Source organism: Aythya ferina (assembly GCF_964211825.1).
Source record: "Aythya ferina genome assembly, chromosome: 1".
Taxonomy (NCBI): domain Eukaryota; kingdom Metazoa; phylum Chordata; class Aves; order Anseriformes; family Anatidae; genus Aythya; species Aythya ferina.
The window spans coordinates 169,341,027-169,367,321 of NC_140296.1; the positions used below are offsets into that span (position 1 = coordinate 169,341,027).

The 26,295-nt window shown below is 39.5% G+C and overlaps 2 protein-coding genes across 3 annotated transcripts in view; both read right to left on the minus strand.

Annotated features, from left to right (window-relative positions):
• Positions 1 to 75: 75 nt before the first annotated feature.
• Positions 76 to 12,319, minus strand: CCT2 (chaperonin containing TCP1 subunit 2). The gene is made up of 16 exons (XM_084492151.1): positions 12,201 to 12,319; positions 11,324 to 11,398; positions 10,568 to 10,633; positions 10,358 to 10,469; positions 9,598 to 9,674; positions 8,666 to 8,778; positions 7,276 to 7,478; positions 6,950 to 7,050; positions 6,740 to 6,867; positions 5,262 to 5,365; positions 3,485 to 3,604; positions 2,721 to 2,849; positions 2,529 to 2,632; positions 1,539 to 1,638; positions 617 to 758; positions 76 to 357 (listed from the first exon to the last, which is right to left on the minus strand). Exons 1-16 carry the CDS (start codon positions 12,201 to 12,203, stop codon positions 327 to 329), a joined length of 1,608 nt encoding a protein of 535 aa, XP_084348277.1. The 5' UTR covers positions 12,204 to 12,319; the 3' UTR covers positions 76 to 326.
• A 1,881-nt stretch (positions 12,320 to 14,200) lies between these two features.
• The window catches only part of FRS2 (fibroblast growth factor receptor substrate 2), a 51,525-nt gene continuing 39,430 nt past the window's right edge, over positions 14,201 to 26,295 (minus strand). For both annotated transcript variants that reach the window (XM_084492161.1, XM_084492162.1), the window contains 3 exons: positions 25,137 to 25,295; positions 24,041 to 24,204; positions 14,201 to 21,730 (listed from right to left, as the gene is read on the minus strand). In XM_084492161.1, the coding sequence (XP_084348287.1) occupies positions 20,780 to 21,730; positions 24,041 to 24,204; positions 25,137 to 25,295 (1,274 nt within the window). In that variant the 3' untranslated portion in view covers positions 14,201 to 20,779. The remainder of the gene's footprint in view (positions 21,731 to 24,040; positions 24,205 to 25,136; positions 25,296 to 26,295) is intronic.

Here is a 26,295-nt window from a genome sequence, read left to right on the forward strand (position 1 = left end):
ATTTGGCCCCAGCACGTTGCTCTCTCCCCTCTAACGTAACTGCACTTCTTGGTTCTACACAAAGACAAGCACAACTTTGATGAATATGATTTTATTTATTTCAGTGTATCTTAGGTGGAAGCTGGAAAGGAACCGGGGTTGTACAATTAAATCTTCCCCCCCAACACGTGTAAACTGAAATAAGTTAAAATCAACTGAAGGCATTTACTTCGTGCCGTTGATGGAGCTGCTCATCTCAAGCTTCTGTTCCATAACCTCACAAAAAAATCACTTAAAAAACCGCTCGGTGAGATCTGGTCCACACATCTTTGGGTACTGGAGAAAATTTAACATGGGCGATGGTCTGGGACGCGTTTCCTGTTGAGAAAAAGAAAAATCAGAAAACACTGAGGTTGACCAGCTTCCCCCCATCTGCCTTTAATTTTTAGTTGATATTTTGCTTTCAATGCTAGTTTTACCTGACAGCTTTGAGATGGCGCTGCCTATTGTGGTAATACACCAGCTTTGCATTGTAAGAAAGTGATTCACAAAGCAGCACAAACTACCTCGTAGTGGGCACACACAGGATAATCTGCTGACAAGTGGGGTTTCTTCCCATACTTGCAGGTAGCCTTACCTTGGTGCTGCTTTAATAATGTCATCTACACGAAGAATCATTTCTGCTGCTTCAGCTGCACTCAGCAGAACTTGTCTCTTGACTTGGAAGCTTTCCGTCACTCCCAAGACTGCCATGTCTCCAATGGTACCCTCTTTCATATCTTTAAAAAGAGATACATTAAGAAGTCTTTTTTCTCCTCATTTATTTTAAAGGAAATTACAAGAAGCTGACAATAAGGTAGCTGACCTCCTCAAATGAACCATACTGATAGCAGAGGAAATATTTTTAAAATTATTTCACTTCAAGGCCTAGCATCGTGCAACTACAGACAAGAATGATGAAAACTCCACAGGGAAAAGGAGATGAGACCCAATGGGACCCTCAGCATCATTTCCTTATATATATCAACTTCAGAATTCTTCTCTGCAATTATTATTATTTTTTTTAATACACTCCTTTCTTTTTGAGTTTCATATAACTAGGCCCACTGCAATTAAGGTATGTGGTTTTATGGGTGGAAGCCATCTCCTTCACAAACAAATTCACCCTACCATGAAAAGCCTGACCTAAATGATAAAGGAATGTAACACTGTATGGCTATGTTTCTGTTTGCTTTGCACAGAACAAGTCATCATATCCATCGCCCGGTTCTGTAACACAAGCAAGTAGAAGTGTTAAGTACCTCCTAACTAACTTCAATGCACAAGGGCTTCTGTCGCCAAGAAAACAGAATTCATCTGAAAAAAGATTCAGAGAGCCACAGGAGTGCACCTACGTAATACAGACTTTAGAAGAACACAGATGCACGCACTGTGGCATCAGCACACTCCGTTCTTTCAGCTGAATGTATTAGTGAGAAACAGATGTGACCAAGCTTAGTCAATCTAACCCCCCCCCACAAACAGCAACCCAGTAAGAGCAGCATTATCAAACTCCTTACCGAGTCCGTAAGTGCTCTTCCCTTCACTGTGCGCAGCCCTGAGCTGAGCAACCAAATCGGCGCTGTCATAGCCAGCGTTGTCAGCTATGATTGTTGGGATCTAAGGGGCAAACACAGGTTGGTGGTCATTAATGCAGAGACTGACCCCTGTCACGCATCACACACACACTGCGATATTGCATTGTACTATTCAGTTTCAAGAAGACTAATAACATGTTGTTGATATTATGATCTGCTACACTGAACAGAAATTAGAAAAAACAACTACCCTTCTAAGGCAGTTATTCCCTTCTGTTTAAGGCCCTCTAAGACAGTAGCGGAGAGCATGTTAGCAGATTTGTCACCTTGTTTTACATGGACAGAAAGAAATGGTCTCTTTGTTAATCATTTCGGACTACAACTGCAGGATTTACTTTCAGACCATAGCTTGCTGGTTGGCATTAACCACCAGATTGTTCTGTTAACAAAAACTGCACATGCTGCCTGAAGATGCAATGCCAAGTCTTACTACACCCTTTAATTTTCTTAAGAGAAAAGTTTCCTTCCAGTCTTTAATTTCCTAAGCAAGGTTTTCCCTAATTTAAAATAGAGAAGCTGGAAGGCAATTTTCCTCAACCTGACAGTCTGTTGTTAGCACAGTAATATTCTATAAGCTTCTGTTCTTGTGGTATTCTATTTTCTGCTAAGGTACAAACTCCATGCTGTTCTAGAAAATTCTAGGTAGTACTAGAGAGTGAATACAATTAAACAGAATCAAGGACTTTTATAGAACTATTATTAAAATACCAATACTTTATTCCTCAGATAGAAAACAGTAACTTTTTTTCCATTGTTCACCCAAGATACATCGCTAAATTTCACTTCTTTAGTTTTAGAAAACCTAAGGTTGGAGAGAGAGAGAAGCAACCACCTGATGTCAGAAGTTAACAAACCAACTGGCTCTTGAAATTTTACATGCATTAGTCCAGCAATCTGACTAAATAAACTTACCATTCGCAAAGCCTTAGCAAAGGACTCCATTGCAACAGATTCTTTGCCAGGTGTTCTGATGGCAAGTTCTGTAACAGCGTTAGCCATCAGCATCTCTGAACAACCTATTCATTAAAGACAAACAAGTGTTTTATGAGTTGAATATTAACACAATGTCTACTATGGCCATAGCGTAAAGAAACTAACACTCACCTCCACCATAAACAGTTCGAGTGTCCTTCACGGTCTGGGCAAGAACGCAGAGAGCATCATGCAAAGATCTCTCTGCTTCATCCAGAATCTGCTGCGTTGCCCCACGCAGAACTATGGTGCAAGCTTCACCTAAAAAAAATTCAAATGCAAGAAGATTTATAACAAACAAACAATCCAACCAAAACAAGAGCCAGACCAAGAATGTTAACATGACACAACAAGAGGCGATCACAAAGCCTCTGTAACAGCTTTGTTATCACTGCAGTCAAGTTTTACATAAAGAGATCAATTTGTGGAGGAGGAAGCAGGAAGCATGACAACATTTCAGAGGCAGAATGAAACAATGTACACTATATTATTGCTTTTATCAGTGAACTGCTGTAAAATACCATATTTAATTAAGTAGAAAATGATTTTTTTCCAAGGTGTAGTTTTGAAACATTTACATTATCTGCATTTATTAGAACAAGCTATCAAGTTCTCGAAGTATAACAGGTTGCTACTCTTCTCATCAATCACACAAAGCAGAAATTTTGGGTCCCAACCTTGCAAGTGTTTATGCAAATGTTGAACATTATGTAAATGAATAATTTCAACAACGAACACGTATCTCTGAAGGATCAGTGTTTCACTGGAGAGTAAGGCTTTCAGAAAAATGGCTACCTGAATCATCACAAATTACCTATGCCATCCTGGTAACTGAACAGCGTTAGCAAAGCAGTAACACAAATATTACAATGTGCCACTCCTGGTAAAACACTCACCCATTGCCACACCAGAGAAATGAATGAGTTTATCTTCTCCAATCATGACTTCTTCAATAAGCTTGCAACTTCCTAATTTTACCAGCTCAGGGTGATCAAAGGTTGATGCAATTTCACCACCTACAAATGTGAGATTATTGAAGTGTCAAAATGAAAACATCTTCTGAAGCAAAGGCTAATTAAGGAAAAAAAAATCATTGTAATTGCAGAAAAATAAACTCAAGGTAACAATAGTGATAAACCAATGTCAGAATACGACACCAGGAACTTCCTACTGATTTTGAGAAGTTCTTAATCCACCAATGTTTTGTTTTATGTCACAAGAACTACAGTAGCTGTAATGCTTTTGAGTTCTGCCCAGATAAGAGAACACACGTTGTTGTGATGGAATTAAAATGTAGATCTGTTTAAAGTTTTAAAATTCTTTACTCATTAAATGTTTAAAGAACTACTAAATCAAAATCTGCTGTTTTGAAACTTGTGCTAGCATTAATTCTGCCTTCCTGATTATGCAGCTGGAAACAGCTGACCACCACTCTCCCGAATTATGACTCTTGCAGCACGTCACGGCAGCCATGCTGCGGACCATTCATAACTCCCGTATCATCAACAAAATAGGCATTACAAAGAGCAGAATGTCCCTGAATGAAACACTGTTCCAGTACTTTGCTATTCCCATTAGAAAACCATTTACGTGTATTCATTCCCCATGGATGTTCTATTAACCCACATTAGCTTAATAGCCTTGCTTTAGCTGTAGCTCTAAAAGGAAGGATCAGATTTGTAGTCGCGTTTGTCCTTACTACGAGCTTGTCACGTTTTTTCAGCTACTCTGATGCAGCGTGGTCCAAAACAGTCCACTCGCTCTACCTATAAAATCTGTTTTGAATTTGTTCCAGAACATAAGCAATGTTTCTCTCACTGAAGTGTTTGCTGGTGTCAATGTACCTACAGGCAGCTGCACACAACTGCAACTTCAGTTTTGCTAGCTAGTCAGTATCTTTGCCTTTCTCCCTGCAAAGCAAACTCCATTCTACTGATCGTTACAATAATTAGTTCTTTTTAGTATGTTCCAGCTAACTACCTCTAACTGGAATTCGGGCAGTGAGGATCATCTGTAGCATTCCAGAAGCTGTTTCACTTTGATTAGTTCCTGAAGTCATTTACACTGACCACTACTAAAAACGTCAAAGTTGCTTATGTTATCTGAGGTCTGCCTCAAGTTGATGACTCAGGCCCACAATTCTAACAGAGGATAACTCTTTTTAGTCTTCTCTGGTTCTACAGTCAAACAACAGCCCTTTGTAACAAGATAACGTAAATTCATTTGTTGGTTCATCATCCTACACTTCATATGGCTAACTTTTATCTTTTCCCTAGAAAACAAACATTTCAAAAGTTTATCAAGCAGAGACTTAATTATAAAGTATTGTTAAAACATAAAAGAAAAACAGTAACTGGCCGGATTTTATTTTCCGGTTAGTAAGATGTTACTTTTTTCACAGTTTCTAGATAAAACTTGTTTAAATCATTGTGCAGGGAGGATTCAGAATCGAAACAGACTTTTAACAAGTGTAATACACTGAAGACAGAAACCAAGTTATGGTTAATTTCAGAGAATCTTTCATATGTTTGTATTTAAGTTCTGTAAAATAAAGCTTACGTTAAGTACTTTTCACACTCACAGATCAGCTTAATAGTAAAAAGGAAGTAAAACCTAGGTGTCAAATAAATAACGTGACCCTCCAAGCTGCACCCAGTGAGGTCCTCCACAAACCTGTAACAAGAGCCAGGCGCTCCACACCAGCAAAGTCCGCATGCTCAATTGCCATGATGCCAGCGGCCCCAAAGAGCTGCTCAGGGTAGTTGTAGATCAACTGCCTGCAATTAAAACAAAGTCACATCTTCACATTGCAGGAAGAACAAACCTTTAAAAAGATTTTAGAACCTTTGTTACCAGAGAAACAAAGGACACCTGATTCTCGGCAGTATGGACAGAGTTTTCTACAAGCTGCCAGAACAGTCCGTTTGTGAGACACCAACCAGATGAAGAAAGTTACACCCACACAGAAGTAAACAACCAGTAGTGACAGGAAAGCACAAGCTACAAAAAATTTCAACGTACTGTAGCTTTGAAATACACTGCTCCTGAAGACACGTTATCAATGCTTTCAATTCTGAGTTCTTATGCCTTAAATTCTGAGTTCTTCAGTCTTAAGTGCCCACTGGCCACTTAGTTGCCTATCCTAACAGGGCGCACTACAACATGTGAAGTAATTTCTTTAATTCCTCACCAACATAAAATCCAAACAGGATACAACTTTGTGGGAACAATAAATGGCCATAGGGAGCAGACCACAGACAAGAGCACGTGCTTCTTTGTTTTTATGTATTTTCCCTTCTCCCCAGAGCAGGGTCACTGACCAAACTACTTTTCCCCTCCAAATTAGAGGCTAAGTGTTGTAGAAATTTAGCAGAAGCTGGGACACACCACGTCTGTCAAAAAAAGATGCTCCTCATCTACCTTCAAAAGGGACAGCTGGCATTGCTGATTACGTACAGAGAAGATTCTTCCTACTTTATATCCATAGAGCATCCTGTCAAGCATCTCCTTGCTCACTGTGCCTACACTACAACATCATGTACATGAATGAAACGCAACACAGATGAAGAGACTGAGATTTAAAAACCCATCACTAGTTCTTACAATTAACACAGCTGTTGGAGTTTTAAGATGTGCAGTACCCTGTAACTGTAAATCTTTGCTACTGTTGTGAACAGTGCAACTCTTATATTCCTATCCTTTGATGCGGTGCTAGTTAACCAGCTCCCTAGCAGACCACAGAACCACTCAAATGAGAATTACTGAAAGGCAGAAGCACTTCTCACATTATTAAATATGTGAATGCTTTGCACTGTGATAGTTCAAAAGAGAAGTGCATTGCTATCAAAAACATGGAATTTAGATTGTGACGTTCACTGGACTTAAACATGGGTCCCTGATTAAATAACAGCACTTCTGCCTTAAAAAAAAAATAAATAAAGCAGCAGCAGTGAGGAGGGATGACACTGCACCACACCTGAGGGAATGTGAAGAAAACTCTGGCCCCACTGAAGTGACTCAATTAATTAAGTATTGGGTAAGATCACCGAATTTTAGGGATATAGGGCATGAATAATCTTCTTCTCACACATACAGTATTAAAATCTTGCTACTCTGTAACTGCATTATAAATTGTAGCCAAGAAAACATACCTGTTAATAAAGCAGTTTATTCCATGCTTAAGAATACGCTCTACTTTCTCCTTCATTTTTTCTTTTTCTGCCTGTTCTATTTCTGCTACCTTTGCTGTCGAGTCCACTCTGACGCGAGAGCCAAAAATCTAAACCAAAGAAAACAAGTTCAGTTAAAAAATAATTCCATATATGAAAACACTGTTTCATAACAGTAGTTCGGTCACATACCTTAATCTTATCTGTATCCATGCCAGTATTTGCAATAAGAATCTTTGCATTTTCAATTCTTTTTGGCTGGTTTACACCAATCTTTTTGTCAAGCAAAAACCCTGTATAGTAAGAAAAAGATTTTTAAGACTTCATATTAAAAAAGGAGAACATTTCATTTAAATTATCGCAAAATAATAGTAGTATCATTATTCAATTTAGTAATAACAATGTTTTCTAGAAAAAAATTATAGAGATGTATAACTTTTAACAATTTCATTTCATGAAATTTCATTTCACGTGCTTATTTTCATAAGCACACTTACAGCCGATATACAAAGACTTACCTTCATCTAAGTAAGAATCAGCCAGACTTCCACCAAGTTTCTTAATGACGTGGATAGCCTCCAGATTACCAGAACCTTTCAACCTAAGAACAGCTTCGACGGCCAGCTTGACAAAGTGATCTTTATGATGAGTGAGTAACTTTGATGAGAGAGTCGTTCCCGCGATGTTCATCAAGTCTTCACGGAACTTGGCTTCATCATCACTGCAACAAAGCCAGCACAGTTATGTGGCAGGTCTGTGTCTGAAAGCCTTCCTTATCACTCACCTAACACTGTGAGTCTCTTCCTGCTCTTCCTAACCTACACATATCTGTACTAGATCATCACTATGTTCTATTCTGAGGAATGACAGAATTCCTACAGTGTCCCAGGAAACAACTTTCTATTGAAACCCCAGTTAGATCAGGAGTTCCTTGTAAGAAGAGGTTTATTTCCTGGGTGTGAGACATCATTCATATTTATGTGCTTAAGGGATGACATTCTGACACCTGCATTTTTCCTAAATGACACAAAGGCACACAAATATGCCTATCTCGAAACACTAAGCAGAAGTAAGATCTGTACTCATACTGAAGTTGAAGAAGCCACAGAAAGTATTTTTTGACACTGATTTTAATTAGACTTTAACCTCATTTTTGTTGAGATAGTATTTTGTGAAATTAAGGACAACCAACAATGAACAAAATCAATTCAGTCTTACAACGACATACTGCTTTTTGCTATTTTGGCCAAATACCATGATAGCATCAAGCATTCTATCACCAACTTGGTACCTCTAAGATTTTTGGCTATGAAACATAGCAAAAAATTAATTTACAATTCTCCCTGGCAGAATGAGAAATTGCACAACTCAGTCAGATACCAGGGAACTGCTTCTGCAGATTTTGAGACTAGTTTATGTAACTAGATATTGATGCTTCTTCTCTGCCATACTAAGGCTTTAAAAAAAATATATTGTTTCATAGTACCTTCTACCATTTGCACTACACTACTGAACTAGCACTCTGATGTGTAACTTTACTACAAAGTAGTTTAGATCAACTGTTTTAACAAAAACTTTCCACTCAGCTTTGAAAAAGCCTCAGTCACGCACAGAAAACAGACGTGTTTAAAACCAGAGTATGAAATCTGAAATAACAGCTCATATTTTTGTCCTAAGAAGAAAATTACTGCTTATTTTCTGATTCTGCACGTTGTAAGCAATTTTAAATAATTTCATATAGCTTCTGTAGTTCATCTAACTGAAAAGTAGCCTTCTTTTCAGTAACTGTTAAATTCATATATTCAGCTTAAAAGACCGCAAAGGATTTTCCGATGCTACGTAATTCTCTCCAGTGAGTTTTAGTCTCAAATGGCTTACAAAGAGTTATTGCCAATGTACGCTACTAACCCATGATCCACGGCTGCTTTCAAAAGTGCCTCTCTTGAAGCTTTTGTGGCTGCTCTCCAGCCTGCAATGATGGTCTGAGGATGAATCTTCCTAGAAATCAGCAATTCTGCCTCCTATTTAAATAAAATTAATAATTAGCTTTTTTCCACAGCACATTCACGCTAACTAGGAAAGGCACTTACAAGCAATCAGACAATTCTGAATGCCACCAAAAGCACAAGCGCTGTAACACAATCAAATTAAAGTGAAGACCTAAGAAAGGGAGAATATTCTAGCCACCATACTGGCACTTTTTTTTTCCCCTCTGCCTTTGGAATACCTTCTAGAAATGTTGATTAATAAAAAAAATCTTATCTCCAACATGAACTGTAACAAGACACATAAAGCGAACTCTCACTTCATGTTTGAGATCAGTTTCCTGTTCATTTATAACTGCAAGTTAAGGTGTAGTTGTGGGGAAACAAACAAAAAATCTCCAAACTTTTTTTTTCTTCAAAACTTTTGTGAGGAACTTGGTAAGCTGATGGGATCATTTCTCAGATTTCTTGATCTCAGATCCAGGAACTGTGATCATTAGGTTCACTGGCACAGCTTTGCGAAGTAGAGTTCCTCACTTCTGACATCTCTCTCACATAGTAATTTCCAATTTAGAGTTTGGCAGTCTTCAGTATGTGGTGTTTAAAGCAACATTATGAATTCAAGTCTTGTGCACACAACAGCAGAATTTAACATGCCTTTTTTTTTTTCCCCTTAACATTGTGGAAAAGGATTTCAGAGGACTGAACCTCACAATTAAGCAGTGCTGTATCCTGCTTAGTGCAAAATCCAGAAAATGACCTGTGACAGAACAACACTTCCATCTTTCAGGATAGTGTAGTCACAGGACTACACTGCCAAATATAAAAACATTTGAAAAAAATGTAATACATCACCCTCAGTAATTCAGCTGCCAACACTGTGACAGATGTAGTTCCATCACCAACTTCGTCATCTTGAACCTTTGACATATCTAAAAGAGGAAGTCGTTGTATTAATGTTTTGATTCAAAATTCCATGCTCTGTTATAAAGTGGTTTTTTTTCCTTAAACTAATGTGAGATAAAAAAGACCCTTACTCCTTGATAAAGAGGTTGTCAAACTGTAAGTCACAGAAAAACCTGAGATGAAGTCAAATTCAGCATCCATGAAATTGCAACAGACACCAGTACCAGCCTGTCAATGGACAAGAGCTATCCCCCTCTCTCCCAGTGCCTGAGGACTGGAAAAGGGAAGGCTCTGGGGAGACCTTACTGCGGCCTTCCAGTACCTAAAAAGGGCAACCTGGGCTGGTGGGAGGTGTCCCTGCCCACGGCAGGGGGTTGGAGCTGGGTGGGCTTTAAGGTCCCTTCCAACCCAAACCATTCTGTGATTCTGAAGACAGACAGCCACAGCTCCAGGGATGAGCAAGGGTTGAGGGAAAATAAGGAAACATCAGAATAGTTTTGTGAGAGCAGCATATGCCTCAAATTTATTTTTCAGAGTTCCACAACTCTTGCAACACCTTGGTCACCTTATTTCAGGACTTCTTCCCCCCCTCCCCTCATTCTTGCACACTACCTGAAGAATACTTTTCTACAAACAAGTAAGAACGACACAATAAAGTTTCAAATGAAGAAACTCCAAGTACAACAATGACAAGCTGGTAAAAACTCACCAACCAAGACCTTGGCAGCTGGGTTGTCAACTCCAATAGCTTTCAGGATGGTTGCACCATCATTGGTCACTGTCACCGTGCTGTCTCTCCCAGTACTTAGCAGGATCTTGTCCTACATGATGCAAGACACAGAACGCTGTTTGAAAACGTACTATAATTATTAAAATTAAATTATCAAGTATGAGCACTGAGAACTTGCAGCTATCTTACCATGCCTTTAGGCCCCAGAGTGCTCTTGACTAGGTCACCGATGGCAATTGCACCAACAAAGGATGACTGAAATGAAAGCAAATAGAAATTAATCATTTTCTAAGGTCTACTTTAACATCAGTAGTAAATTCTAGGCAATATCTTAGAAAGGGGAATCCCAGAGTGGCTGAGGCTGGCAGGGCCCTCTGGAGCCCACCAGGCCCAAGCCCTGCCCAAGCAGGGCCACCCAGAGCAGGCTGCCCAGGGCTACATCCAGGTCTTTTTGAAGGTCTCCAAGGAGGAGACCCCACAGCCTCTCTGGGCAGCCTGTTCTGGTGCTCAGTCACCCACAGATTAAATGTGAGATCTTAATCCAGCCCTTCCACAGCCACACTCCAGGAGTCTGATTCCAAGTTTCTGGAGTGCTGTATTTTGGTAATCAGCTCAAATACACTTAATTTTCACAGTAACCATAAAACCATATCTCATGGATAAAAAAAAAAAAAAAAAAAAACAACCAACCTTCGAACAACTTTTGAACAACTATCAACCTTCTGAGCTACGATATAGCTACTTTGTCTGTACATACAAAACTGTTCTCTTACCTTGTCTTCAGAGACATGCAACAAGAAATAACGCTAAGAGACAAAGGAAGCTCTACATCAATAAGAACTGGAAGTACATTTAACAGAAAAATATTTAACAAAAGAACACACGTTATTTTTACACACATTAATTACCCAGGGCATCATCAATTTCTTAAGAGAGTGAACTCACCAGCCGAGCTGTTTCTGCCTTTTCTTCATCGGCACCTGCCTTGAAAATGTTCACGGGTGCAAGGGAAATGGATGCCTGAAACAGCGTAAGAATACTTCTTTAAGAGATCGCTTCATTTTAAGAGCAAAAAATCTGGCACTAACAACCTAAACAATACCTGTATTACTGAAATGATTTTTAGTGAAGTGATTTGTTTTCATATTCCATTTGGTTTTGATAGAGTGATTTTGATTTCCAGCACTATTCAAGGTGAATAGTGCTGGAAAACCTACCTGAGGTGAACGGAGCTTGACTTTTTCCTAAAAATCTGTTTGTGTAACAGAGGGATTGTATGGTAGGCTGTAATTTACCGCATGACTGCACACCGTGCTGCGTGGTAATCACACCCCCAGGCCTGCCAGGCCGCTGCCTGTGCTGATGGCCAGGGGAGCCCGATAAATGCACAGCGAGGATTTAGGATTTCAGTGCTTGAACATTTGCGTCAGGCTCTTGCTTTTTGAGGCGTTTCCTTGCAAATTACATTATAGCAGCACCAAACACGTGGTTTCAGGGTTAAGAGAGGCATTCCCAAAGAACTCAAGGCCCTCATGGAGCCGGGACCAACCCCCCGCGGTTCCTCACAGAGCCACGGGATGGCGGCGGCCGGCAGGGCAGGGCCGGGCCCCCTGCAGCCCCCTCACAGCCCCCGCGCCGCGTCCCGCCACCCCCAACGGCCGCGCTCTGGAACCTTCCATGCCTGAGGCGGCGGCGGCGCCGCCTCCCCCGCTCCCCCCACGGCGCGGGCAGGGCACGGGGCGGCCGCCCCCGCCCGCCCTTCCCGGCCCCTCCCGGCCCCTCCCGGCCGCCCCCGGGCCCCGTCCCCGCGGCCGCCTCTCACCATGGCGCCGCCGCTCCCCGCCGGTCCCCGCCGCAGAGCGATGGCTGCACGCCGCGCCCCGGCCGCACGCAGGAAATGGCGTCCCGGGCAGGGGCCGTGGGGCAGGCTGGGAGCTGTAGTCCGCGCCTCAGGGGTGCTCATGAGGCGCTCGTAACTAGCGCCGCGGCTCTCCCGCTGCCGCTTCCGTTCGCCTTCCCGTTGTGTTTCTGTAAAAAGCGTTTTTGCTAGGCGAACTTGGCCCTGCCCCAAAGCACTTTGTGGTTGCCCCAGTTTAAAAAAAAAAATATCGAGTTTCTGAAGGTTGGCTCTTAAACAAGGCAAAAACTTTAAATTCAAATTAAATTAAGTACCAAAAAAAATAAATTCCGCTTCTGGCGTCCTGTGAGCTTCACAGCCCCTCCCGGACTAGCGCCATGGCATCACCTGCATCACAGAATCGTCTAGGTTGGAAGAGACCTCCAAGATCACCAAGTCCAACCTCTGACCTAACGCTAACAGTCCCCACTAAACCATATCCCTAAGCTCTACATCTAAACGTCTTTTGAAGACTTCCAGGGGTGGTGACTCCACCACTTCCCTGGGCAGCCTGTTCCAATGTCTAACAACCCTTTTGGTAAAGAAGTTCTTCCTAATATCCAACCTAAACCTCCCCTGGCGCAACTTAAGCCCATTCCCCCTCGTCCTGTCACCAGGCACGTGGGAGAACAGGCCAACCCCCACCTCGCTACAGCCTCCCTTGAGGTACCTATAGAGAGCGATAAGGTCGCCCCTGAGCCTCCTCTTCTCCAGGCTGAACAAGCCCAGCTCCCTCAGCCACTCCTCATAAGCCTTGCTCTCCAGACCCCTCACCAGCTTCATCGCCTTTCTCTGGACTCACTTGAGCACCTCCATGTCCTTCTTGTAGCAAGGGGCCCAAAACTGAAAATGAACCCCTCAAAAGGGAGCAGCGTTAGACCTGGAAGACAGCCCTGCACTCTTCCACTCGATAAAATCTTGTTTTTACATCAAAAGACATAAAAAATACGCCGCCAATGCTCTGGGTACAATGTAAAAGTCTGGTACAGCAGATGTGCGTGATCACAGCCAAGCCTGGTCCTCTTGGTTTCTCCACTCACAAATGACCTGTTGTCTGGTCATATCAAAAATAATAATAAATGCTTTGCATGACAAGTTCCTCAGGAATTAATTCCCACTGGTATTCCTCTGCTGGCTCCCAGATACTTGAAAAAATCCTGAGCAAGTCTTTGTGCTGGAGACTGGAGTTGTAGTATCTATAATTGCTTCTTGGGTTAAGAGAACAAAGCCTTTTACAAAGACATGGCTGGAGAAACATTTCTTAAGAGATTCCGTAAACAAAACATCTCCTAAAATTCCCGGGGGTTTATTAATTTGTTGGCTAGAAATATCCCTATTGAAATTATGCCTTAACACAGTGATTTAGGAAAGAGAAAAGTACTGAATTTTGATAAATCACCATATGCTATAGTGAAAATGCCATCTGGACAAGACTTCAACCTTGTATTTTTCTTACAAATTCCTACAAATTCCTAATTCTTACGAATTTCTTCTGAATTCATCAGTAATGTGCTGACAAACTACAGTTAGGTTTCGTGAAATCTTAATTCATATAATAGCTGAGGAAGGAGTACATTCAACTTCCCACCATGTGATTCACTAGGTAGTAGTTAATAGCAGCACTACTACTATTACTACGATATCAAATCCAGTCCTACGGACATGAGAATGATGCAATATAACTCGAGAAGAAATGAAACAAAAGCTTGGAGAAAAAAAAAATTACAAACTCCAGATTATGTTCTTTTCTTTTCTTTTTTTTTTTTTTTTTTTTTCTTTTCACTACTAAAATTCATATGGAATAAATGGGGAAAAACTTAGGTAACTACCTGAAGCAATGACAAAGCAAAGCAAAAAAAGGTTTTACTAATGCAATGCAATACAGGAACACTAACGCTGGTAAGCATTAAAGTAATCCACACATATTGTCAATGTAAAATCAATAGTTTATTGCCATGCTACAATTTGTTTTTCTTTCCAAATGAAGTTGGCACTGGTAAAGGGGGAAACGTTGTCATAATACATAACACATCTTTTAAAAATGCACATTTGATAAGCTCTCTCAATCATGACAGCTTAAAACAAGTTATTTTTTAAGATTAACGTGGAATGGCATAAAAATACACTCTTTCTGCATAGTATAATATAACTTTTTTCATAAAAGAAATATGGAATGTCTGTAAAAACAAATCCATTGAACAGGGCAAATTAATTGAAATTTTATAAACAATTTGGCAATGATACTCCCACTGTTTAGACTTTTTTATATAAAAGAAATAAAAATCTAGAAAGCTACCTTTATACAAAGTTGCTATATTTATGCCTTTAAAGTAGGAAAAAACATTTTATAATGCAAATTAGGACATACAATAATCTTACAATATCATACAATGTAATGACAAGAAAGGAACATACAACATAAGATTTTGGCCTTTGTAGAAATGTGTATTTCTGCATTTAAAAAAATGCAATTGTGGCACACTGGTGACTATTGTATTCTTACTCCTACCAGCCAGCTTTCCTGCTAGAAGTGTAGTCAGCTGTACTGTAAGGGCAGGTCTGCAGTTTCGTTAAAACACAGACAATTTTTCAGGAGACGTAAAGTGATGCTGCAGTGGAATGAGATGTAACTCGCAAAAAAGGCAACGCGCCTGCTGGTTGAAAGACATCTGCATGGGTGAGGGATACCGTACGTACAACACTACTTTCGTTCATACCAGAGCATTTCGTATACATTCAGTTATTAAGTACCAAAGTCTTACAAGTGAGAACATTTGTGTTCGGGATTTGGCAAATTTCAGGGAAAATACAAAGTTAGTACCAAATATATAATATATTATATATAAAATGTGGGTGTATGATATACACACGTATTCTAATGCAAAAAAACTGCATTAATATGGAGTTAAATTTGCTGACATCCATTCCTAAATAACACAAACATTAAAAATACAGGTGTAATCCTGATCTTTCACACACTTTAGAATCACTTCCTCTTTCATACATAATAGTTAAAGCAATATATATGCAAGTATGACTAAGAAATCAAAATTCACATAGTAATCTGAACTCTGACCACAACAAATAGGATTTTTTTTTTTTTCAGTACACGTAATTAAATATATTTATATTTTTACAGTATTTTTAGACCATTCCTGAAGAACTTGACCAACCAGGTCCTCAGGTGTAACAGAGCTGTTATGTCAGCAGAACTTGATCTTGTAGGAACACATCCAGGGGCCCTCGAAGCCAATACGAACCACTCGTGTGGCTTCAAAGGGTGCTGCATGAGGCCCAAACACTCGCAAGGAAGATTCCCTGGTGACATCAAAGCTCCTACCTCAGACTTCCTTTCCTACTGCCAAAGGGAAGGACGGGAGCACAGGACACACCGACTCCGGGGTCTGGGTTGTTGGCAGGTGGTTGGGAATAACCACGTATGGCACAGCCCCAGCGTCAGCGAGCGGCAAGGTGAGCTTCATGGCACCTTCGTGCTAAGGCTTCTTGTGGAGAGCAGAGGAGCTGCTCCTCCACGCTCATCTCTTGACAGTTCAGTCACCACGGGTCTCAGGCACGAGCTGTGGCTGGGACCCCAAGGCATTAAGTAAGGACTTTGCAGACACAGAGGAAGACGGTCCCTGTTCCAAAGGGCTCGAGCCTATTTCTGAATCATATTTTTACATAATCTCCTTTGTATATACAGATATTTGCTACATAAAATAGAATTACACCAAAGTTATGGATATATCAGAAAACATTGTCACAATATATGTATATTACCACACTAAATAATTACTAAGACTGCAAGAAATTTTTCAAAATGCCCTTTGTGATATATAAAAATAGAGAAATGTCCAACACTTGTTTCATCAACTTTAAAGGTAACTTTGTATCTCATATTCTATCTGTACACCTACACAGTTCCAAACAAAATACTGCGTTAATCTGGAGTAAACACCACATTAGGATAATAACCTCATAAGACACCTGACAGCTTTAGTCACATACCTTACAGCACAATATTACACGATATAATGTACACATGGTCAGAGTTACAGCTGCTAAGATTTTTTTCTTATTCACTTATCTTGTCCAAAAGAGGAAGCAATTTCTAAAGATTGTGAAAGGACATTAGCTCATGACTTCCCATCTTTTCAATATATGCTATGCAAGAAGGACATCAGCAACCCTGACTCCATCTTAACGCAGTCTTTTGTGGTGGAATTTCTTCAGGATTTTGTTGGTGGTGGTTTAGTTACTTGTTGTGTTTTGATTTTTTTTTCTTTTCTGGAGTGTTTATGAATTTAAAATAAAGATATTGTAAATGAACTTAGGTTTATATTGAGTAAATACTGTCAAATATAAATGCCTGAATTGCTACCTCACAGAAAAGATGGGAAAAGATCTTACGATTAAATTCTAAAAACACCTAATTCTATCTGTCAAATTGTGGGACCAAATTTCTTTTGGCTTCTTGGGGGTTACAGGAAAATTTCAGATCTGAGTCCAGTATTAGATCCTACTAAACCAGCTTTATCTTATTTGTAGCCACTAAATAAATTAGTACAGTGCAAAAATTGGATTTTCACCATTGATCCCACCTTACACAAAGAGAATACTGCTTAGAAATAGAGGTCCAAATCAGATACAGCTCATATTATATGCTCAAAGTAGTAACTGAAGTTAATCAGAAATTGCATTTTAAAGTCCCCAACAGTGGAGACAGTCTGCAATATTGTGATTCTGCCTCAGCATGAAGTGGCTATACATAAAACAGATTCTGAGCCAATACACTGTCAAAAATCCAGCAAAAACAACTGCTGGCCTGTCACCTGCAAAAGAGCAGCCCTGTTTTGACATCGTTTTGGACTTTCTATAGCTTAGACCTTTCTGTGGCTCTTTTTAGAATAAATATGCAGAAAAAATATTTCTACAAAAATTTTGTAGACTTTAATAGGAGTAGTGCTTCAAAGCACACCATTACACTTACCACTTACCATATGCAAAACTTACTTATCAGGGGAAAAATGTTACAATTAGAGCTAAAGGTTTCGGAATGATCGTTTTTATATTGTTTTCTGGAGTCACTGACAAAGACCACAAAATTAAAATCAGACTGCCCCTTCATATCAATTTGAGAAAAAAATATTCTTGTGATGGATTACACCAATGGATTACATTCTCACCAAATGTATTTCCAGCACAGTATTTATTGCCTACTTTTGGTCACTGCTACGTTTTTTTTTTGTTTTTTTTTTTTTTTACCAATTTCCTTCTTAAAAAGATAAGAGTCCAATGTATGTCTTTCACAAATCATTGCATTGAAGGAATATCTATAACAAGGCTTTTCTTTGTCCAATATGCTCGTAGCAGCCAGTTGCATGCTATGGATGAACGGCAGACCTGAAGGCGATGTTGCCATTTTTGCAGGAGCTAGTGTATGGAAACTTAACACATCTCAGTTACTAAAGAAATTTGTTACATATTTGTTTCTCGGTCTGTACACCTCTGGGTCCAAAATACAAACATGATCAAATACTGCAGTGAGATTTCAGCTGAAAACTGAACTGTAGATTACAGAAGCTAAATCTAAAATCACAACCTTTAAAGAGACTGAACTGAAAAAATATTTACCAAGTCTCAAAGGGTAAAGTGCATTGCAACTACATCTACTTCAAGGGGCATAACATAAAGAAATAAAAAAGAATGCTAAAGATGAGCAGTGCAGGTAACAGGGACTAACCAGTGTGTTTGCAACAAGAAAGCATTATCCCATCTGTAGAGTAACAGAGGGTTTAAAAAAACAAAAAAAGTCCTAGAAAATATGGTACCAGATTGGTTAATACAATTAAGGCTACAGAAGGTTTTTGCTTAATTCTGCTTGGTGCATATTTCATTTAGAATATTAATAAAAATGCCAAGACTATGCATTCAGAAATCATGGAAGATGAAACCTCAAGATGTTCTGAATTCTGGGGGCCACAGCTAAGAAAAGGGCCGAAATGATGTATCGTGAAACTTGCAACATAAAAAAAGAAAAAATTTACTCAGACCATCTGAGTATCTGAGACTATTCAGGATACATGTATGGGACAGTGCACCAGAACTAAAGGGGGATATGTTTCCTTTAATTCTGGTGAGCCACTTAAGATCTATCCTCTGTTTCCCTATTTATCAATTAAGACTATTATCTCCCTGCCTCACAGGAATGTTTTAAGGGTTCAGTTAACCAGTATTCATGAGACACCTGTACGATACAGATGAGGACCAAATATTTCTAGGCAGCTAGCTAGATCAAACACGTTTACCTCAAAACACATGTTGAAGCATTAGGCTGGCTCGCATGTTTAAGTGAACTTGAATTCATGTTCTTAAACTAAGAACAAGAATCACACCAGTATCATCAGCTGGTAAATATTTTGCAACACCTGGTAATTTCTCTTCAGTACAAGACTTCCTTGGCATAAGGCGAAGCAATGGCAAAGATGTGAAGGAGCATTAACACTGCAGACCTGTAAAGATCTCTACCTACACGGTAGCCTTTACCTCCTTGAGTACCAAGTTCTCCCCACAAGTCAACAAGTCTATCACATGAGTATGCATAGGTTGACAGTGAGATCATTAATGAGTTATTATTATTTGTCTCATTTAAGTTCCTTGTAATGGTCTCAACAACTCCCATCTCTTACTTCTGTACATTCTGTTCTTTGTGCATCTGGTATTTCAGTACCATACAGTCTGTAAAGTTTTTCAGAGTTAAAAGGCTGCCTGATATCCCTTAATCATGTGGCAAGAAACACGGACTTCAGGTGCTACCACTGCTGCCGCTACTAAATTGAGAGAAGCACAGAGAAAACGTTAACAAAGGAACAGGGATACACTCCAATTTAAAAACCTGAAAATATATATATATATTTAATAAAACTTAAATTTAAATATTGCATGAAGACCCTTATTTCTTTTCCAGATCTTCAGATGGCTTTTCTTGCATGTTTTTCCTCACACAGTTCAAGGGTTATTTTTACATCGCACCAGTTCACAAGTGTCAGTTCCTTTGCAATCACAGGCTCAAGAGTAATCTCTTCTGCTGCCAGTACCAAGGTGCACCTGCAATACTGCCAGAATTCTAAAATTATTCAGAGTATAAAAAAAAAAAGAAAAAAGTTCTGCTAAGGGTGCATCTGGCGTACTCAAACGACATTCTACCTGGATGTACCTGTAACACTGAGCAGCTATTATTGTAACCAAGTTCACCAACTGCAAAAGAAGTATGTTCATAGATAATACTACCTTCAGATAATTTACTACATCTCTTTCTAAATTAAAGTACACTATCAACTATGGATGCACATTGCTAGAATGTGCAATTTTCTATGAAGAACTATCAAGTCCAGTACCCTGCCTCCCGTGTAACCTGTGTCTGATGCTTTAGAGGAAGACAATGACTGCATAATAAACCTTTCCAGTTGTGCAATAATGCATGCTGCTGGAGAGCTGGGATATTTCCGTCAGGCATAAAAAAAGTAGAACACTGGACAAAGACAAACATTTGACCTTCAAGAGTCTTTCTTTGTCAAATGCAGAGAGTAAGACAAACACATACACAACCCTGAACAATAATTAAAGCTATGTACAAAATTTTGACTCTTAAGACGTTACGGAACAGATAAAAAGAAGCACAAATGCAAAGAAAGGAAGGCACACTGAACTAAGAAATGACAAAAGAGCCTTAATTCGTATAGCCAACCTGTGAATTCCTTCACAAAAAAAAAAAACTAATGAGATTAAAATTCTGTCTGATTTCACAGGGAACTTGATATGCCACTTGGAATTCTCTTCTAGCTGAAGTAGCTTAAGGCTGGGATTAGATGTGTTCATAATGTTGATCAACAAACTTCGATGTGACCTCTTAAACATCACACAACTTAAAACTATCGGGAATTAGATGCCTTCTTACCCACGTGGTCTTTGAAAAAAAAAGAAAAACGACAGAAAAGTGTGGTGCTTATATCCCTTGAGATGAACCAATATATCTGGTGTACATCAAACTGAGTGAATTAATGAATTACATACATTTCAGGAGCCACATCAATGAGGAATGAATGCAGATATGTATCTTGAAAGATCAGGTTTACCTGCTAACAAACACACATATCAAGAGGCTTTAAAAACTGTTATAAATGCCATTAATGACTATAGGCACCAGACCAGAATATTTATAAATTCAAAACTGGCATGTCACTCAGACTCTAATCAATTTAAAGAGGCACTGTGAAAGGTGGTGATGCTGCTATGCAGTAATTACTACTACTGTAGAATGAAATAGTGTTACCTAAATGAATACTTGCTCTACATTAATTCCCTTTAGTTAGACAAGTACATGAAATATGCAGAAAAAGTTCTATTAGTCTATAAAAGGCGTTAGTGTTAAGAAATGCAAAGTACTTGCATCTTCAATTTTATAAACTTCACAAAAGGTGCAAATGATTTAATGCTTCCCAGGCTCACATAGGCAGGTCAGTACTGTTATGTCTAGTTTTCCTAGAAGTACCATCATCTCGGGGCAGTGCTTTTTGCAAGCTTGACATAGCAGCAGTTCGTTCAATGTCTATCACAGCATACAGCTCTGTGCGCCTGGTTGGAGTTTGCGGAAGTGGAGTGGTGGGGGTTTTTGGAGTCTGAGGGTTGTCGGAGTCACTACCACCTTCCAAGTCAACCTGTATATAGTTGAGCTGCCTGTGTTCTAAACTTGGACGCCTAATGTCAAAGTTAAAGACTGTGGGGGTACAGTCCCGACGTCGCGTAAATTCTATTTTATGAGCACTTGCTGGTACTGTTACATTCTCCGTATTGACATAATTATGCATTGGATCTAGGTTATTGTGGTAGCCATTCAAAGATGGGGTCTTTGGTCCTAAACTGTCATCTTCATCTCTACTCAGCTTGCGGGCTTCCCAAACAGGAGGCAAGGATGGCAAGTTCTCATAGTTCAACAGCGCAGTTCTCCTCTGAGCAGAGTTGTTAATGTTCTGGGTATCTGAGGTACTGGTTGATGTCAAACGACCTCTTCTGACCCCTGAGGCACTAGGGATTGATAGCCTATTTATATTTTCGTACACCAATTTGTTACCAGATGGCGTTTCTCTACGTTCATCACTGTCGTATCCAGTGTCCCATTCAGTGTTGTTTGTGCTGCTGCCGCTAACTTGGTCTCTCCCAAGTTGCTCCAGTTTCTCTCTTTCCATTAACTGCCTTTGAACAGGTGTTGGTCCTAAAACAAACTTGACTCCTTCAGGCTCCAGGAGAACCTGAGCATCTCTGTCATCAGTACAAATCTGATCTTCTTTCACTTTCGTTGTTTCAGTGTTTGAAAGCTTCGATTCCAGTGGCGCATGCACACTTGATCGATTTTTTCTCTCCTCTTGTACCCCAGTAGTGTTGACGTAAGTGTGCACCTGAAAGGAAGAAAAAAAAATTCAAATTCTAGTTGCACATTTTCATTTCTTAATTTCATTCCTTCCCCACTCCCCCCTTTTCTGATCAAAATACCTGAGAACCAAATATCACAATGGCAACTCTTTTGGAGCAAAGCTCCTCTTTCTCACATTTCACTGAGCTGTGCTCAACTTTCTTTTTTGATTTTGTTGTTGGTTTTGTCAATGTTACTTTAAATAAAATTAGAGGTATTCGAGACAGACAAAATAGTAACATTTACATTTCAAATTAATGATTGTTTTGTTTTGATCTTTCATCTCAGTTGTGCTCTAGTTGCTGCTTTCCAGGTTCTATTCAAACTCCGCTCTGGTTTCTTAAACTCAGTTCATTAGCTCACTTGGAGAAATCAGTGAGGCAGAGTTCTGCTTTGATCTCCCTTACCGTGAAAACAACCAACAGTTCCAGATTTGCTTTGGCTTAATTTGCAGCATGGAAGTTACAAAGACAAAGGAAATTTATTGCCCGTTTAAAATCAGGACCACGCCTTCTGTGTACCACTCAACCACTGAGAAGAGAGGTTGGCTCTGCTGGAAGAACAATTCATTCTGTCTTCAGGAACCAACAGTCTTCTAACACCAGAAGCTAAACAAAAACATACACTTCCACGTGACCTGTGGCACTCGGGATTAAAAATAAGCCGTTAACACCAGATGCCACCAAGGCAGGGAGGGATACACCACTGGTTTATCCCTCCAAGTTCCCACAGTGGATCAACATGAGGCTGAAAGGGAAAGGCTGCAGTAAAGAATGGCATCTCCACATTTACACTCTGTCTGCACACCCAAATAGCAGAGTATTTGACAGCAGAACTCATCCAGTCTTCACAACTTCAAGCTCTACACACTGGAGTGCTATTTACAGCTTACTTGACTCCTCGCTGGTTCTTTAAACTGATTTAGTCTGCAGTAACTCCAGCAACAACATCTGGACTCTTCTGTGCTGGCTTCTACCAAACGCCTTCCCAAAAGATTCTACACTGATCTCTGTTTTTGTTACCTTCTCTGGTTTTCAACGCTGTTTCTCATCACACATAACAATCTTCTGAAGCCAGATTACATTTTACTGAATTTGACTAACGTTTTCATCAGCAACAGGAAGGATGAGATAGAACACACCTTCAGAAAGTTTTCAGGTTTTCCCAGATTGGTAGGGATTCCCGCTGAGGAGGATCTCAGCAGCCTGGAGAACTGACCTCACATAAGCCTCATGGAGCTCAGCAAGGCAACCTTAAAGCCAGGCACAGAATAACACAGTACAGGCTGGGCACCAACTGACTTGAAAACAGCCTTGCAGAAGAGCACCAGGGATCCAGGTTGAAGGTGAGCCAGCAGTGGGCCTTTGCAGCAAGGAATACCAAATGCCAACCGGTTTGTGTCAGTAAAAGCACAGCCAGTAGGTTAAGGAAAGTGGTAATTATCCTCAATTCAGTACTGCTGATACTGAATCTGGAGTAATGGGCTCCGAGTACAGGAAAAACATCATCGTACTGGAGCGAGTCCAGAGGGGCTGGAACAAGTGATATACAAGGAGAAGCTGAGAGAGACAACTCTCTTCAGTCACGAGAGAAGATTAAGAAGCAATTTAATAGTCACTTTCAAATACTTTTAGACATTTAAAGGGAATATAGAGCCAGACCCTTTCTGGAGATGTTCACCAGAAGGATAAGGGGCAATAGACACCAGCTGTAACAGGAAAAAAAGTGATTACATATTAGGGAAAAATGCTTTCAGAATAAAGGTGGTCAAATGCAGGAACACGGCTCAGAGACGCTGTAGGATCGCCTTGCTTGTACTATTCAAAGCACGACAAACAAGGCTCTGTGCAGTCTCTCCTCTAACTTCACAAGCAGACCTAGAGAACTGTAGAGGTTGCTTTTAACCTCATTTTTCCATGATTTGCCAAATAGAAGACTTGCACGTAAATAAGTTTTTGACCAAGATCTCTCATTGTAAAGTCCAACTTAGGTGTTTAAAATTAGCTTCTGAAATTTTTGAAAAGAGCACAGGGAAAAATATTTATATACAAATAAAGACATAGTAAGTACAAAAACTTTAAGTAGTTATGCTTCCTCAGTGATCTGTCCTACCAAGCATCATAAAGAGGCAAAACAAGTACTTTTTCTAAGTAGTAGCTCAGGTGTGGTAGAAATACATTATACCTAACTCTGAAAAACTCAAAAATGAAAACACAAGGCTACGGAATTCACAGTGAAAAACCCTGAATTGAAGTTGAGCCTGAATTGGGGGGTGCGTGGGGGAGAATATACCCACTTGTTCCTCTGCTACAAGTAGAGGATGTGTTGATTCTTCACCGACAGAGGGGAGGCGTGCACTTCCGACGGAAGGATGCCTGCTGGAAGGATGTGATGAAGCATCTCCGAAAGATGGGTATCTGGGATAGCCGTTAGGTAAACTTTGTGCATTGAACCCAGGAGCTGATTCGAGTAGAAAATAAGCAAAACCATATTAAAATTGAACATTTTACTGTATATGAGTAGTATGTTTTATGTATTTATCTTCAATTTTCACAAGAAGTCAAAATATGTAAAACAGTTTAAATATTCACAAGACAATTTTGCTGGGGGAGGTATGGGGGTTAGGGAAAGCAAATTGCCAAGTAGAGCATCCCAGTATTTACTGGGAAACACGTCTGAAAGTAACCACTGAAGTCTAGGTGTATAACCACAGCTTTCTCAATAAACTCCCTGTCCAGCTCCTTTTGCTACCATTAACAACAAATACCCCTTTAAAAAGGGGTGGGGGGGGGGAAATGGACAGATGATGACTTCTTTATTTAAGCTTTTGTTTCTCTGAACTCATCAGCAATATGCAATTTCTAGTGTCAGATGTCTTGGTATCTGCCTGGGATTACCTAAAATCTCCCAGCAGTTTTGATAAGACTTCACTCTATCCATCCATACCCACAGCAAAAGATTTCAAGTCCCCTGTAGATGTGATGTTACCATTACCTTTTTCCTAACAAAAAGGTTGGAGCACTGCCTAAAATTAAAATTTCTCAGAAATGCTAAAAGTAAAATATGGTGATGTATAATAAAAAAACTGAATTAAGTATATGGTTAAACAGTGCTCTTGTGCAAAAACTAAGTTCCCAAAGCTTACTCCTTAAAGCTGAAGAACTTGTCTACAAACATTTTGCTCCCAGGACTTGAGATTCTGGAAAGCGAATCCTCAGCAAGCACCTCAAAAGAATTCATTGCTGGTAATTAACCTCCTAGCTGAAAATAGCATTTAATTTGCATTAAATCTTTAAGTAATTTAAAAAAAAAAAAAAAAAAAAAAAGCCTATTTTAAAGCTAAGCACCATATTAAATTCAGGTTTGTCATTTGACAGTATAACCATACTTACTGGTAGGCGTTCGAGGGGTTCTTGGAGCTTCCAACTCAGTTTGATGGTTATTCCTTTCTACTACTGGTTCTTCTACCACATTTATGCTATTATTCTGCATTATCTCTTGCAACATATTAAATAGCTCTTCTGCACGGGCACATTTAAAGGCAAAGATTCCTATAAATACACAAGAAAAAAAAATCAAAATCCTTTGTAAGAAATATGCCTTACAATACATATAGCTTTCAGGTAATAAAACTGGAATCCACATAATGAATACCTGTTGAAGAAGCAAAAAAGTTAAGAAATCTTTATTGTAGAGAACACATATAAATACAGCGAGACCCTTTCAAGTGTTTATCTGATAGAATAATTTTCCCATGCACCAAAAGTTAAATTGGAACAGAAAACTGGTTCAGTTAAAACCAAAAGTAAGTTCTGAGGGCTAAATGAGGAATAAAAAAAAAAAAAAAAAAAAAAAAAAACCACAAACAGCAAGTTGCATTTTTGTCTAAGTGGATAAAAAGGGTACCTGTTAAATTAAAAATAATACACTAAATGAAATTACTGTGGTGCTACAAGGTTACATTTCTTAAGCCAGATTTCTGTTAAAGTGCCATAAGAATAAGATACCAGCACAACAGGAAAGAAGGATTCAAACATTGCACAGAAGTTTTTTGTTTTTTTTTAAGAAGATTAAAATAAAAAGCTAGTAAGACAAACTGTGTGAAACAGACAGTAACAAACCAATTGTCTTAGGCTAAAGGATAGACACAGAGCACAAAGTTAGCAGCAATACCGTGTATTTGGAGTGTGTATTGTGCCACTTTGCTTTTAAACAGCAGGGAGCGCCCCAACTTACCCTCACAAGCAAAGTCCCAGCTTTGGATTATTCTTCCATTGAAAGCATGAAGTTAAAGTTGACATGCTTGTTAAACTTGGGTGCAGGTGCTCGTTTTTTAAAATGAGTATCACAGTCTTAAAATTACACTCTTTACTAAAAACTACCTACCTATAATGCTATTTCTGTAAGTGCAATTATGTCAATATGCTGGCAATTACTATCATCACTTTATTTACGGACACGGAACTGAGAAAGATCAGAATTATCAGAAACACTCCGCATGGCAGAAGCTCACAAAACCTAGCTGGGAACAACAAATGAGGAATGATGCTG